At 31.9% G+C, this 15,271-nt stretch overlaps 4 protein-coding genes across 4 annotated transcripts; 2 read left to right on the plus strand and 2 right to left on the minus strand.

Annotated features, from left to right (window-relative positions):
• Positions 1 to 2,671: 2,671 nt before the first annotated feature.
• Positions 2,672 to 4,087, minus strand: LOC107367785 (uncharacterized). Its single transcript, XM_015935536.3, has 2 exons — positions 3,514 to 4,087; positions 2,672 to 3,185 (listed from the first exon to the last, which is right to left on the minus strand). Exons 1-2 carry the CDS (start codon positions 3,922 to 3,924, stop codon positions 3,030 to 3,032), a joined length of 567 nt encoding a protein of 188 aa, XP_015791022.1. The 5' UTR covers positions 3,925 to 4,087; the 3' UTR covers positions 2,672 to 3,029.
• A 1,215-nt stretch (positions 4,088 to 5,302) lies between these two features.
• Positions 5,303 to 6,132, plus strand: LOC107367790 (polyisoprenoid diphosphate/phosphate phosphohydrolase PLPP6). Its single transcript, XM_015935540.3, has one exon. It carries the CDS (start codon positions 5,473 to 5,475, stop codon positions 6,097 to 6,099), a length of 627 nt encoding a protein of 208 aa, XP_015791026.2. The 5' UTR covers positions 5,303 to 5,472; the 3' UTR covers positions 6,100 to 6,132.
• Positions 6,133 to 8,084: 1,952 nt separating this feature from the next.
• On the plus strand, positions 8,085 to 10,418 carry LOC107367690 (stearoyl-CoA desaturase 5). Its single transcript, XM_015935428.3, has 3 exons — positions 8,085 to 8,572; positions 8,998 to 9,334; positions 9,689 to 10,418. Exons 1-3 carry the CDS (start codon positions 8,323 to 8,325, stop codon positions 10,164 to 10,166), a joined length of 1,065 nt encoding a protein of 354 aa, XP_015790914.2. The 5' UTR covers positions 8,085 to 8,322; the 3' UTR covers positions 10,167 to 10,418.
• On the minus strand, positions 10,397 to 13,048 carry mmy (UDP-N-acetylglucosamine pyrophosphorylase mmy). Its single transcript, XM_015935427.3, has 4 exons — positions 12,711 to 13,048; positions 11,836 to 12,583; positions 11,391 to 11,522; positions 10,397 to 10,847 (listed from the first exon to the last, which is right to left on the minus strand). Exons 1-4 carry the CDS (start codon positions 12,994 to 12,996, stop codon positions 10,463 to 10,465), a joined length of 1,551 nt encoding a protein of 516 aa, XP_015790913.1. The 5' UTR covers positions 12,997 to 13,048; the 3' UTR covers positions 10,397 to 10,462.
• Between the last annotated feature and the right edge of the window lie 2,223 nt (positions 13,049 to 15,271).

The raw sequence follows: 15,271 nt of genomic DNA on the forward strand, positions 1-15,271 counted from the left end.
CAATCTTAATTGACCGGTGCACTTAGCTTCATCATCATTTAATACAGTTCAAGATGACATTTTGATTTAACTTCATTATTGACTTTGACAGAATTGCTCTTATTTTTGATAACTTTTTCATCATGTTCGTCTCTCAAGCTAATTAAATGGACGTGTAAAACCTTTTATTGTTGACGTAATTAGGTTTTTGGTATTGAAATTTTTTTTGCCTTCCAAACGTTCAATTATTTACACAAATCGTCGTTTTAACAATCAATTAATTGCCTCTAATGATGTTTTCTAGCTTCACCAATTTCTTGTAAACATGTTTGTACACCTTTTGTTTGAATAATTTATTATTTAATTACGATGCTTCATACATTGCTACTGAATTTAATGTTAAAACAAATAACGAAGCTAACAAGAGGCTAATCAATTGATATTAATCTTTTCGATTCCAAATGGTTTGATACAATTGATGGTTCCAATTCTTGCTGTCTAATAGTTAAGACGTTTGATTGATTTGCGTTCAACTTTCATTGAAAGGTTAACTGTTGAAGCGCAAAAAAATGAAAGTGATTCTTCAAATTGATTGGATTAATTTATCCATGCACAAGGTTAAGATAACTTGTAAGTGATTCAACAAAATGATTTCTTAACCGTATTTAGTCTATCATGAGGTATTAGCAATTTCAATAACTGTAAAAGTTCTAGACAGTCTTAGAATGTCTTATGTATGTATTTCAATGGCTGCTTTAAAGTTTAACAATAATCTAATTTAATTTCTAAATTGCTAAAACAAAACAGTCTATTGATTATTTATTCACTTGATAAGTCATTTATTTTTGAAAGGACACTTTTGGTAAGCGCATCCCGAGGGTGAGACTTATGGTTTACATTGGTTTTAAGAAGTGCTGATTTGATTAGTGATTAGAATCTGTGTTTCTTTGTGAATTGTCTGAATTATTTTGTCAGTTCATGATTTTCAATTAGGGACATCATATGTTGTATAGATTTCGTTCATAAATTCATAGGATCTGGAAATATTGTTTTAGGGTGATGTTTGAAGGTGTTATTTGTTGTCTTTCTGTTTATGTTTGGCTTATAAAGCGCCAGACGGGTGAAACGGTATGGCAACTAGCGTCATCTATTGGTACCCATTCAAAGTAATACAAGTTACTGCGAATCGATACTTTGCTAGTCAATTGATATTGCTATTAAATTATATTAATATCAATACGTAGTTGTTTAAGTTTATTATTAATGAATTTTTTGCAATGGTGGCGAATCGTAGATATTTTATATTTTAAAAGAATGGGGTAAATTAAAAATTCATTGAAATTTCAGCAGCTCTTTAAGTAAAACTTGAAATTTTTATGTTTATGTGGCTTCTGATGGAGACCAAAGACGTTATTGAAGTGGATTTTTATTTTGTCGTTGGTTTGTTTATTGTTGATTGTTGTACAGTATGACTTTTGGTTTTAATCAAATTTCTGATTATTATTTTATCCTCTTTCATGGTGGACTAACCTTCAATCAATGAGAAACCTTGAATAAGAAAGAGATTTGGTAGCAAATTTTGAGTCGTTTAAGATGTATTTTGACCTCACTCGTTCTGATTATGATTGAACCGCTAAATCCAATAACAGTAAAGCGTGAAGAGTGTAAATCTAATAGTTTGACCTCCATTTAATAAGTAAAATACTTGACCCAAACCAATCTAAAAGTCTTCAATGATTGTGATAACAATTTCTCAAGTAAATGTAATTCCTCTTGTAATCATTGTAACAAAATGAAGTCAACTTAACGATCAATCCTAGATGAGATAGATTTGTTTTTTTCCTCAATTGCTTGGTTCCTTAATTGATCAAGACTATCAATATGCATTCATTCAATTCACGTTATTGACTCTCAAATCCCTCAATCCAACCATTTCTGATTAATTTCAAAGCATATGGATACAAAAATTTTCATGCATACAAAATCAGGGAAACTTAAAATCGCGCAATGATTATTTATTCAAGAAAAATGTTCAATATTGAAGATGGAAAATCCAAGGCTAAATGATTATAGTTAATACCAGATTAAATCACAGTCGGTTCAAGATTTCGATTATGTTAATCACTTATGAAGTCACCAATATATATAAATGAATATAAACACCAACAGTTAATCAACTCAACTCTGGATGGGGTATTTTGTTTTCAGACAAACGAGTATCAACGTTAATCTGATTGTTAGACTTGCCCTTGAATAGTTGATTTCAATGATTAACTGACAATAATCAAGGTAAAGATGGTTTGAAAAGTGAACAATTAATGGTGAATTTGATTGTTGCTTGAATAATAGCCATACATGACCAAGAAGTCGTCAATAGACTGGTAACCTAGAAATTGATTGTGAGCAAAACAAATAACTGTGAAAGTGTTGATGAAAACATTGGGAAAGGAAATGGTTGTAAGATTGATCAAACAAAGTCGATATTTTTTATCTAATTGAATGCAAAGTATAATGTTTTGTGGTTTTTTTAATTGTAAGCCAACATTGAACTATTCATCAAATCTCTCATTGATTGTTTAGCTCCAATACTGTTGTTAAACTTAACCTTACGTCGTTAGCATTGCTTTATAATTTACTCGTACCAAACAATCTTGATTGTTGTGTTTGAAATAGCAAATAAATTCAATACAAATTCAATGTTTTCCTTTTAACTTTAATTTAATTACAAATTCAACGTTAAGAAAAAATACATTCATTAAAGTATGTAAAAAAACAATAGTATAAAACATACAAACAAGTTAAAGAAGTAGCCATCAAATAACTAGTTTTATCGAGTCAACTAATAATAAAAGGATTAGTTAATCGACTATTAGTGATGATGGTGTTGGTTAATGGTTAGATTTCAAGTTTTGTAGTTATCATGAGAATGCAAAACAGTAAGAAATTTGTGAAATAGCCAAGAATTTAAAATTGATGAAATTGCTGGAAGCAAACGCGGTCAGAATCATTGATCAGCAATACGGTGGACTTGTCTTGACTTTTTGTCCTGATTATTGAGGAGATGAGGCACCAACAATTGTTATACCACAGATTTGGGAAATATGATAGTCCATACAGGCTTGGTATAGTTGAACTTGAGCGATTCCAGAAGGAAATTGTCCCTCAGCTTCTTTTCGGCACTCTCCATGTTGACGCAAAACTAGTGGCTATGGGTAGATAAAGGCAATGGAAAAAAAGAATTGTAATTAATAATTTGCAATGAAAATAGGATAGGATTGGTTCAAATTGCCTCAAGTTGTTTTTCTTCTTCTATTTAATCAAGTTCATGATAATTCTTAAATGCATGTAATACATGTAATTCATGTAATAAACAAGATTATTTAGCCGATTTACTAACCATAGATGGTATCAAGGTTAATGTGTAGGTTTGTCTAGTTACAAGTTATAACATGGCTATCAAGACTAGGATTATTTTGTTGTTTTGCTAAATAATGTGGTTAATTGTGTTAATAATAATGATAATAATAGTCTTACCTCAACATCTGAAACCAGTTTTTTGGCTCTAATTTCACTCTCGGCTTTATCGTATCGATATTTCATATCAGCAGAGAACCAGTTTTCAGCATTTAATGCACATATGGCTACTTCAGTACGATGTTTTTCAATCGATTCTTGGGTAACATTTTCGGGAAGAGGAATTGATTTAATACATGAACTAATGATATCGGCTTTAGCTTTTTTATCACTTTCCTTTGGCTCCAATTGTGGACATTTACCCCAGTTTATTTGAGGTGGTTGAGGTGGACCTTGTGGTTGACCAGGGAAACCTCCTTGTGGTGAGCCCTCTAGTTGATCAGAAGTTGGTTGCGGAGCAAGAAACCGTTGAGGTTGACCATAACTTGAGTTAATGGCTAGTACAACTAAACACAAAGTAATTAAGATCATAGTGAAATCAAAATTTTAAATTAAAACTAAGAAAAATAATGTAGAAAAGACAAAAGATATAAAAGGCTTCTTGCTAACTGCTGAGTTACTGTTGCCTTGGTTTTGACCGATGACTGATGTTAACCAGAAAACTGTTGAGATGTTATCACTAAACGAGACAACTTTAATTTGGCAAAATTGAACGAGAGTTTATTTGTTATAAATGAAAGTAAAAGTTTATTTTGTTTGCTTACAGGGTGAGATAGTGAGTTTGCATGGGAGAGTGAAATTCATGATGATGGACGATTGAAGAGGGAGGAGACTGAAGTACGAGGAGTGAGGAGGACAAAGATGAGAATGAAATTGATCGAGTGAAAAGCTGGAACCGGTCTAATTGAAATGCATTATGGCGAGGAAAATTTTCAAAATTTTCATTTCGCACTCATTTTAATGGACACAATTTGTATATTGGGACATCTTTTCTGACTCGGGATAAATGTTCATTTGATTGCTAATCATTCTTTGACTATTTCATTTGATTATTGTCATTATTATTCCTGCATTACTGTTATTATTGTTGATTTGGGCTTTAGCTTTGACTTTGGCTATTTGTTGTGATTGTTTGGGTTGTTGCTTTTGTTACTTTTTGGGTAAAAATGTTGTCAATTATGATGTTTCTTATTGTTTAGCTTGATGATTGTTTATTTGATTAAACAATAATTTCTCCTTGACATGATTAATGGTTGGCTTAATCGTATGGGTTTTCACTTTTCAAATTGTTTGACCCAAACAATTGGACCAGAATCACCAACAGTCAGTCGGACTAAAGCAATCACATTTACTAAATCTCTTACAATTGATTTTTTCAATTTAACCAACTTCCTCATTATGATGCCCAAATATGATTTCAATAATTACAATTCACCAAAATGTTAATTCTCACCTTTCACCATTGGTTAATCTAATTGTACAATTAGATTTTAAGTTGCCTTGTTTTGGGTAAAATCTAGAATGGCTTTACAGATGAGATTCATTGCTACTAATAGCTTAACTTGGATATAAATACTCATAAATTGCTGGTATTTTTACCTAGAAACCAGATTTATCACTAAATAATTATAGCTACCATTAGTTAATGAGTTTTGTCAAAAAACGGATTTCCCGGTGAATATTATCAAAGACTGAGCCTTTTCACAACAGTCGTTAGGTAATGCCGATAATTTAGAAATAATTGAATATATTGGTTTGATTTATTTCAATTTGAAACGAGGAAAGTAAATTAGCTAAATAAGATTGTGAACAAAATTTTAACATAAATTAGTCTGATTCACTTTTTGTATAATAGTTACTTTTCATGAGCTTTTTTCTTGCGGTTATTCAAAAACAGTTGTCATTAAACAAAGCTCACCTCACAGTTGGTTCTTCATCCTTGTTTTCATTTTTTGTTCCTTATTTTTCTCTTCTTAATTTTATTTTGTTTTCCTTGTTTTAATTGTTAACCTGTTTCCAGCTTTAATTCAATGACAATTGTATCATCTTGTTAACTGTTGAGTTAAAATTAATATAAATATGGATAGAATAAAAGAAAAAGTGAAAGACATTGATATTACTTTAAGCTATCAATTGTTTAAGAGTTACCCAAAAGGTGTTAAGTACCGACGTATCTTGTCAACTCTGGAATGGTCCTGTCATGGTATACCTTGGTTTGCTGGTGTAATCATTGCGATTTACCTTTGGCCATCAAGTGAATTGTTGGCACAGTTATTGGCTGGTTTATTACTAGATGTAATCACTGTTGCTATCGTCAAAGCTTTAGCCAGAAGACGACGGCCTACATATGCTAATCAAGAGGATCAATTTATTGTTGCTTCGATAGACAAGCATTCTATGCCTTCAGGTCATGCATCTAGAGCTGTCTATATTGCCCTGTTACTTAATAATGGTTCCTTTTGGTCACAATTAACTTGGATTTGGGCCATTTCTGTTGGTTTGTCAAGAATCTTTTTGGGAAGACATCATATTTTGGATGTTACAGCTGGTTTCTTATTTGCCTTTTTCAATTACTCATTACAGTTTAGCTTTGGTGGATTCCTGAATAAAATCATTGTCTGGATTCTTCTCCATCAATTCAGCAATACCAATGATTTGGCAGATACAGAGAATATCAATGTTGGAAATATTGTAGATGAAGATTAATTAATTCTGTTCAATAAATGATTAATCAAACAAGTTTAAATTGACAATACTTTTTTAATAAATATTACAGCAGATGGAGATACCTAACAACATGTAATAATACATAACGTTACTTCAGTATTAATGGGTTTCAATAGATGTCAGTACCAACCACTTGTAAATCAAATTTTTCGGTAAATTTAATTTATAACAATTACGTTCAAATCAACTAAGCTTTCATTTATTTTAATCCATATTTGAAAACTCTAATAAACATGGGACGGATAAATCTTGGAATAATTTACAATCCAAACGAGAAAGCAATCCATTGGATCGACTCAATCTTGAATCCAATTTAAATCAGTTCAATAGCGAGTCAAAAAATCAGAATCAACATTCAATGGGAAACAATCAAAGTAGATCAATTGTTTCTGTGATTAAATTCTGTCATCACTCAACTCATCTTTCGGTAGTATTGAATATAAATATGCTTATCTCAACATGGAATCACAAAATTAAATACATTATTCAACGATCTTTCAACAATTTCTCAATCATTCAAATCATCTTATAGCTAATGATGAAGACTTTTCAATCAATAATGACCTCTCATCAGCTAATCTATCAATTGTTTTCAATTTAAACGATGGATGAATTTTGCAATAACATTATTTTTTGAGGCAAAATGTTCATTAATTTATTCAATTGAAATAACTAACAAAAGTGTATCACAGCAGTCTTTTATAGCTTTCAAAACAATGCAAAGTAATCTATTCAAATTGTTGTAGCTTTATCCAGTTTTAAACACAAAATTTTTGCCTCTTTTTCACAATTGTGATACATTTTGATTATTTCTGGTTCCTTCTGCATAAGTTACCTAAATAAAGGTAAAATAAAGGTCATCAGTAAAAAGCTGAAAAAAATCCTTTCCTCTTTCCGTTATTATTAACAATTACCAATCAAATTTTTTTTTGCAAAACAAATCTATTTACGTATGATGATAGTTGAATTATTTAACCGTTAAAACTGTGATTTATGGGCCAATTTTCATTTTACTGCTAAACTTTTTTTTTCTACCCAAACCTGAACTCAAATTTTCAATCATTGAGATGATTTGGTGAAAACAAAAAGACGGCACAACCAGCCTAATATACATTTCAATAGAAGAAGCAAATTCAAACAATAAAATTAAGCAAAATTTACAATCAAAATTGTAGTCTTCAATATGAAGTAGCTGAAAATTGAAAGATGGAGTCAAAATGATTCAAAGCTGATTACAATTGTAATGCATTTAGGATTACGCATTACTCTGAATTAACCAGTAATTTGGCAAAAGCGGATACAAATTGACACAGAATTGGATTAACATGTGAAATGATAATAAAATTTGTTCATTTCCCTTTGGTTCAACTCTAATTATAACCTAAAAATTTGTTGATAGTATTTAATAAACAAAATTGAATGCACATCGAATACGAGGTTAAAACAAATCAATGCACTTAATTTGGATGGATGCATGGATTTATCACTAACTAATTAGATGAATGTAAGAGACATTTTTTATTCATATTTTGTTTTGTTTTCACAACTACGTCTTAAAATCTTACAATTAAGGTAATAACTGTTATTGGATCACAAACAATGCTACCTTAAATTAATTGTGAAGGTGACATCTTATCAACCATATCGATGTAATACAAAATAATTTAACCGTGATTCCTTCAACTTTCTTTGTTGTTTCTCAAGGGATAGCAATTTGCAATTTTTGTCTCCTTCATCCAACTTGCATCTATCTTTTACATTCATCTGTCTAAATTGTCCATCTTACAATTTCTTCTGTCTAATTTGGGCAACATCACCTTCTTTCTGCATTTTTTTTACAGCTAACTGTTTAACACTTTCCACCTTTAACTTCTTTTTATCTCTTTCTGTTGATGTCTACTCTTTTTCATCTTTATTTTGTTTGTTTCCACCTTCGCCATCAACTTGATCAATCAGTTTAACTTTCCCTTGCAACCATTGATCAACAAGGGTAGTCAGAAACTTCAACAGTCAATCGAATCTTTAAACAGTGACAATTATCCTGGACTTTAACGTGTTTCCTCTGGACAAAGGCGATAGCTTTCAATTACGGACTCTATTCATCTCAAGTTGTGCCCATTACCAACCAACTGTTCAAAGTAGTGTCTTTTTGTTGAACGAAAAAATTATATCGAGAACAACGAGTCTGTGACAAATTAACCAATGTGTCGGAGTAAATCACTGTTAAGTAACCATTCTAATCATGGACCGGTGACTGCAATTGAGAAATCCCAATCTGATAAATCTGAAAAGCTACGAGAAACCGTTGACACTGGTCTTTATCTTTACATCAATAAAGATGCCTATGGAATTGTTTGGAGAAATGTAGCCATCTTTTTGGCCCTGCATTTGATAACGATCTATTCAACCATAGTTTTGTTCAGAGACCGATCCTGGAATACATGGATATTTGGTGAGTTTTTTTCCTATTAAAAATAAATAAAAATGAGATAGAAAAATTAGGATTTCCTTGCATTTATTTTAAACTTGCAGCCATAAAATTCAAGCTAAAGTTGTTTTAAACCTAATTGCAATTTGGCAAACGTTATAAAACCTACTTTATTGTCAGATTAAAAATATTTGACAATTCAAGTTGTCAATGATCATCTGATTGTTGTGCGATTAAAACAAAAGATGCAATTCATCACTTTTTTCATCGACCATTCACGAATCAGATCAACAATTGACAGGGCAAATTAACACTAAACTAAATGCTTTTGAAAGGTTTAACGACATTTTCCAAATTATTTAGTACATTTGTGACATTTAGACATTTACAATTTGAAAAGTTGAGCCAATTTTTTCGATTAATTTCAATATTTACCTTTAACTTTATAGCATATCTTTATGGCTTCCATGGTGGACTTGGAGTTACCGCTGGTGCTCATAGACTTTGGTCTCATCGATCCTATAAAGCTAGGCTTGGATTGAGAATATTTCTGGCTTGTTGCTTCTCAATTGCAGGTCAAGATGATTTATTGACATGGTGTCGAGATCATCGAGTTCACCATAAATATTCTGAAACTGATAGTGACCCTCATAATTCACGAAGAGGATTTTTCTTTGCCCATGTTGGCTGGTTGTTGACTCGTAAACATCCCCAAGTAATTGCCAAAGGAAAACAACTCGATCTATCTGATTTAATGGCTGATCCAGTGGTTAGATTCCATAAAAGGTAATCCTATCAGTTAATTTGAAGATGACAAAGTATCAAAAGACTAAAAGCTTTATAATTATTAATTAATCAACACAATCGACATTACAATTTGTAAACGAAAAACAATCTCAGGGTTAGAGTTAACGCCATCTATTAGAAAAATTATAGAAAAATTGAACGAAAGTTTAGCAAAACTTAAAAATTTAGTCAATTTCTTTAATAATGTTTCTAATAGATGGAGTTAATGTTTATCAAATCAAAATAATTCTTAATCTTTGTGTTTCAGTGGACAATAACAATAGACTTAAATTGTCAAAACTCCGTAAGAATTTATTGTTTAAGATTTCTAATTCATTTCCAATTCCTTTCCAGATTCTATCCACTTTGCTATGTAATCTTTATTGTGATTATTCCATGCCTGATACCAATCTATTTTTGGAATGAGAAACCTTTGAATGCTTTCTTAATTGCTGTCGTTTGGCGGTACGTACTTAGCCTTCATTGTACCTGGTTTGTGAATAGTGCTGCTCACATGTGGGGTGATCGTCCATATCGCCGGACAATTGGTGCAAGAGAGAATCCATTCGTTTCCTTTGCTGCTTTCGGTGAAGGTTTTCACAATTTTCATCACTCATTTCCTTATGATTACTCGACCAGTGAACTTGGTTGGAAATTAAATCCAACCAAAGTATTTATCGATTTGATGGCAATTTTGGGTTTAGCTTATGACCTTAAAAAGGTCAAACCCGAGACGATTCACCGAAGCAAGGAGAATCAAAGTAACAACAATAACACAATGATGTTTAACCATCAAAGTAGAAATACTTTTGAACACAATAACCACTATTGAAACCCAAACCAAAAACAAATTGTCCTGATTTCTAGTTAAATTGATTTGTTAATCCTAATAACCACCTAAACCTTAACCTCTTAAACCTTTTACTCTCTAAAAATTTACACTTATTAGAGTTTATAATTTAACATTTAAACTACTTGTTGTCTTCCCCTCCTCCACTGAATTCAACAAATTGTTTCACGTCTTTAGACTTGATAAATTAATGTATACACGTACAATTTGAATTAAAATTTTTACATAAAATAATTGATACTTGTTTAATAATTATAAGGAATAATAATATTTGTTGTTTATAAAATGCATTGTTGTAACACGGGTGAATGTATTTCACCTTTGTTATAATATTGTGTAAAAGTGTTAACAATTGTAATGGATGACAGTTTATTATCCTTTTCAATGATCAATGGTGATTTAAGCGTCTTTCCTTTGACATAAGGTTCAAGATTTTCACCTCCGTAACTGACAAGGGGAGAGATTTCACAGATAAAGGTTTGATTGTTATCACATTGGTCACCATCATCTACAGCAATAATACCACCAGCCTTTTGACAATACTTTTTATGCAAATTGTAAATTGATTCCCGAGCAGTCTTGGCATTATCAGTTGAAGCCGATTCATTGTTTTTTAAGGGCGAAAACTCTTCGTCCCTTATAACTTCCCAAATGGCTAAATCTCTGTGGAAACAAGAAAAAATTTAATGTCAATTATAATGTTTTGATTAGATCTTAATCACCTAAGGGGAGGGTGGACAATTAATTTCAAGGAATAATTCAGCTTATAATAAAAATTCAACAGTTAAGTATACAGCTGATTAGCAACAATTTATTAAGCATTTAATATTTTGATCTGGGAATAAAATATACTGCAAGTCTGGATTTTTCCTACCCTTTAATGCCAAGAAAAAGCTTAACTAAAATTATAAGATAAATTTACAATCTTAAGTAATTAAACCGGTTCAGTGGGTTACTTGGCTATCGGTTACAATCAATCAGAAGCTAGAAAATGAATATTAAGGACAAGGTAATGTTGGGGAGATGTCCGAAAAATTGTGTCCTTGTATTTACTTTCGTTTTCTGCACTTTTCTAGGATAAATCTCAAAGAAAAATGACCAAAATTTTCTTATAAGCTGAGATAATCTAATTAATTATGGTTACCCTTTCTCTCAAAGTGATTAGAAGATAAATTGTTGTATATTTTATCAAAACATAAAACTTACTGAGTGAATTCGAATACATCGAAGACAAATTTTTCCAGTTTGATACCATTTGGCTTATCTGGTCTGATAACAACTCCTTCTGAATTTATGTAAGGAATCTTTTTACGAGCAACATGATGGGTAAGCTTTTTCCTAGAAAATGAAAAGAAAAAGAAACATTTATTAAGCAATGAATTGGATAATGAAGATATTACACCATAAAAGTTGTTACTTAGGATTATTCAGACTGTCTGATCTTGACAAAAAGTGAATTATGACAGATGCAGCCATTGATTATTTTCATTTGCATTGCTAAAAGATTTCCTTTTTATTATATTGCATAAAAGAGTTAATTATGTGGAAATAATTGGATAAGGTCTATAATTTATCTAATATATGGATCGTCAGAGTTGAAATTGAATTTGTTTCACGTGAAAAAAAATTAATAATAGCAATTAAAACTTACCTGGAAACTTCTTTGAGAAACTCAACAGTGAAAAAGTGATTACAAATGCTTCCACAACGGAAGGTTAACAATCCATCAGGGTTTCGTTTCTCGGCGATAGCAGAGGACACTTCACTATACTCGACAACCTTAAATTTTCCTTGGACCTTACAGATAATTCCGACAGCTTCAGTTGGAGAAGATTTTTCCACTACTTTAGCGCCGGCAGCTGCTTTCTTGGTTACACAGTATCCAATGAAAGTAGGATCAGCCAATTTAACAAGAATATTGTCTACACCGTAAACATGGGTATATTTTATACCGCGTTTATCCATATCCAGAAGAACACCAGTTTCATCAAGGGATCGATATAGTCCACCATTACCATCAGGGGAACGAGCAATTTTGTAAGGCTTATCCATAATAATCTTACCATCAAAGGTAAAACAAGGCAAAGTCCCTTGTTCAAAGATAATCACATTATCGCGAGAAAGGCCAAAGTAATTATTGGAAGCAAAAAATTCTTCCGTTGCTGTTTTGGTATGTTCACTTGTCATTATGTACCAGGGTATGGATGATTTTTTACCCCATTTTTGAGAAGCTAATTCCTCTACTCGACGAATTCGTTCTCCTTGCAATTGATATAAGCTTTTTCCAGAAGGCAGGCCAACACTGTACATTCCTTTAGGATAATCAACTCCAAGTCTGGTTCCTTGACCACCGGCCATCAACAAGACAGCTACATTTCCTTCTGATATCTCTTGCAGACCTAAAATAGCATAAAACGAGATGAATAAAAATGAAGTTATAGTTGTTATGTAAAAAAATAAACAACAATTAGATATAGAAAATATTGAAAATGAACTATTAAGATAACGGAGACAAAAACGGTTTACCTCTCTCTCGAAGTTTTTCCAATTCGTCCGGGGAACATTTAGGGACACCTGAATGAATTGAATCTCCAGGTGGTTCCAACAAATCATCTTCAATTTGTTTGTTAGCTGATTTATCCTCAGTTGATTCACGGAATGTAGAAATGACATCATCAAAATCAATTGATTTTATGTCATCATAGAGCTGAATTTTTTGCTCATCTGTCAACTGGTCCCAAAACTGGAGTAAATGAGATTGTTCGTGTTTCTCCAATAAAGAAGCGATTTCTTTAACATTTAAGTCCGACATATTGTCATCTCCTGGTGAATTAGATCTAAGACAATTCTCGCTGTTCTCGCTTTTGACGACTACTTTTTCTAAGATGTTTACTTCTCCAAGATGATGATGTTGTAAAAGGAGCAGGGTAAAGATAGGGTTGCGCTGGTGATGTTGATATTGATGGCGGTTATGAGGGAATGAAATATCGAGAGCTGAATGATCAGGTAAGATGACGAATGATGATGTTGATGATTGGGCGGATTAAAATGAAAGAGAAAAGAAGCGGGAGATGGATAGTGAGTGAATAATCCAATTGTAGAATAATGAGAAATTAAAAAGTGTGAGTAATTGTGAGAGTAAGAGAGGGGAGGGAGAGAAAGATAAAGGGAAAACAAGAGCGAGAGTGATAAGAGAGAGAGAGAAAGAGAGCGAAGATAGAGAGTGGAACAGATTGTTACAGATAAAGATGATTTCTCGCTTTGGGCTTAACTTGACTAGTTGTTAGTTGTAATGACACTAACTTGAAAGGAGGCCAGTGGTTAGCATAAATAGAAATTTGAGTTTAAGGAGGTTTGCCACATCATCAGAAAGGGAGGAATGAAATGATGGGATGAAACGTCGTTAAAGAAAACAAAAAACATAATTAGTAGACGTTGATTTTATTGAAGGTGATGGCGATGATGAGATTGAAAAAAAGATACGAAACAACCAAACAATTGAGTAGAATAGAAGCTGTGATGTCCGGATAGTGTTGGCGGTACTGGTAGTTGTTGTGTTTGTACTTTTGAGCGTAATTGTGATGTTAATGGTAATAGAAGCGTAATACTAATACAAACTGGTTTACAATTGATTAGACAAAAACCAACACCTTTAAATCTTTCCTTTAAATGGACAATTATTTCATTCATAATGATCTCTTTTTTGTGTGTGTATTATAACCCTATTACCGGTTATCGACTTGACTATCTTCAACACATAACCAGGAAACACTGTAACTATTTTTCTTGATCCAGCCAAAGTTTACTGTAGGTTGAACGGTAAGGTTTACTTGTAAGGCCATCCAATTAATTTAGACTTGATTAACAATACAAAAGAAAAATATTGAAACTTATTAAATATTGGTTTCCATGCTGAAAATATACATAATGATTGCGACTGCATTGAAAAATGGTTGATTCACTCTCATTGTAAACATTGGGTTGCGCATTATCAATAACTACAACAGTAAACATAGCCCTATGGATAGGGCGTCTGCCTATCAAGCATGTAATCCCGGGTTCGAGTCTCTCTCGGTCCGGTTTCTCCTCTCTTTCTCTCTTCTGTCATTCCTCTCTTACTGAATATTGTAAACAAGCATATGCTTGTAATTTGAATATGTGATACACAATACACATTTGTAGTTCGTGCGCAAGCGAACAGTGGAGCCACTGCGGCCCACACCCCTTAAAATGAAAATAAAATGTAAACACACTTTTTTTGCCGGGTTTTTCGTCTTCTCGATTGTTGAATGATGAATGCATAAATAATTTACAGAGTGTTACTTAAATCATGAATAAAGATTTGTAATGAACTCGAAATGAATGACAACTAATAAATCAACTTGAATGTTATCCATGTTCCTACTTCTAAATGTTATTATATTTCTTTTCCTGATTTCGCATTGATTCATTATTCACTTGAGGTAAGCATTTGACAAATGTGTTTCAAAAATTGACCTATTAACTACTGAAGAGGTAAACATTGATGATTAAACTTACAATGATTATCTTACATAATCAATGTTAAAGAATCACTTCTTGAAAGGTTGTTAACGATATAATATTAAGTTTAATTGATAATGAAACGCTAAAAATAAAGCAATGATAATAATTGTTTTGTGTATTGGTTTAGCTTAGCTTTTCTCATCTTACATCTTTATATGTTACTTGTAATTTCATTTGACATAATTTCTTGTTGTAATACATGATACAATTTAAATTTATCAACCAATTTTCAGTGAATATATTAAATGATATAAAAAGACTAACCACATAATGAAGACTTACAATCAATCAATGATCAGATACTTTCAACATGAAATGGGATGAAGATGGGCGACAGAATGAATAGAGCTACAGAAAAGTTAATGACGCAAATGAATGCCAATAAAATGAGTGAAATGGAAAATAAGCGAAAGATGATGATCACCATTAAACATCAGTTAATTGTTAAAATTACCGATAGTTATCAATAATCATTTGCGTCATTAAAAATAACATTTCTTTAGTTTTGTTTTATTCTGTCGCTCATTTTCATCCAATTCTCC

Source organism: Tetranychus urticae, chromosome 1 (assembly GCF_039701765.1).
Source record: "Tetranychus urticae isolate SD_2017Ah chromosome 1, NJAU_TeUrti_SD_1.0, whole genome shotgun sequence".
Lineage (NCBI taxonomy): Eukaryota > Metazoa > Arthropoda > Arachnida > Trombidiformes > Tetranychidae > Tetranychus > Tetranychus urticae.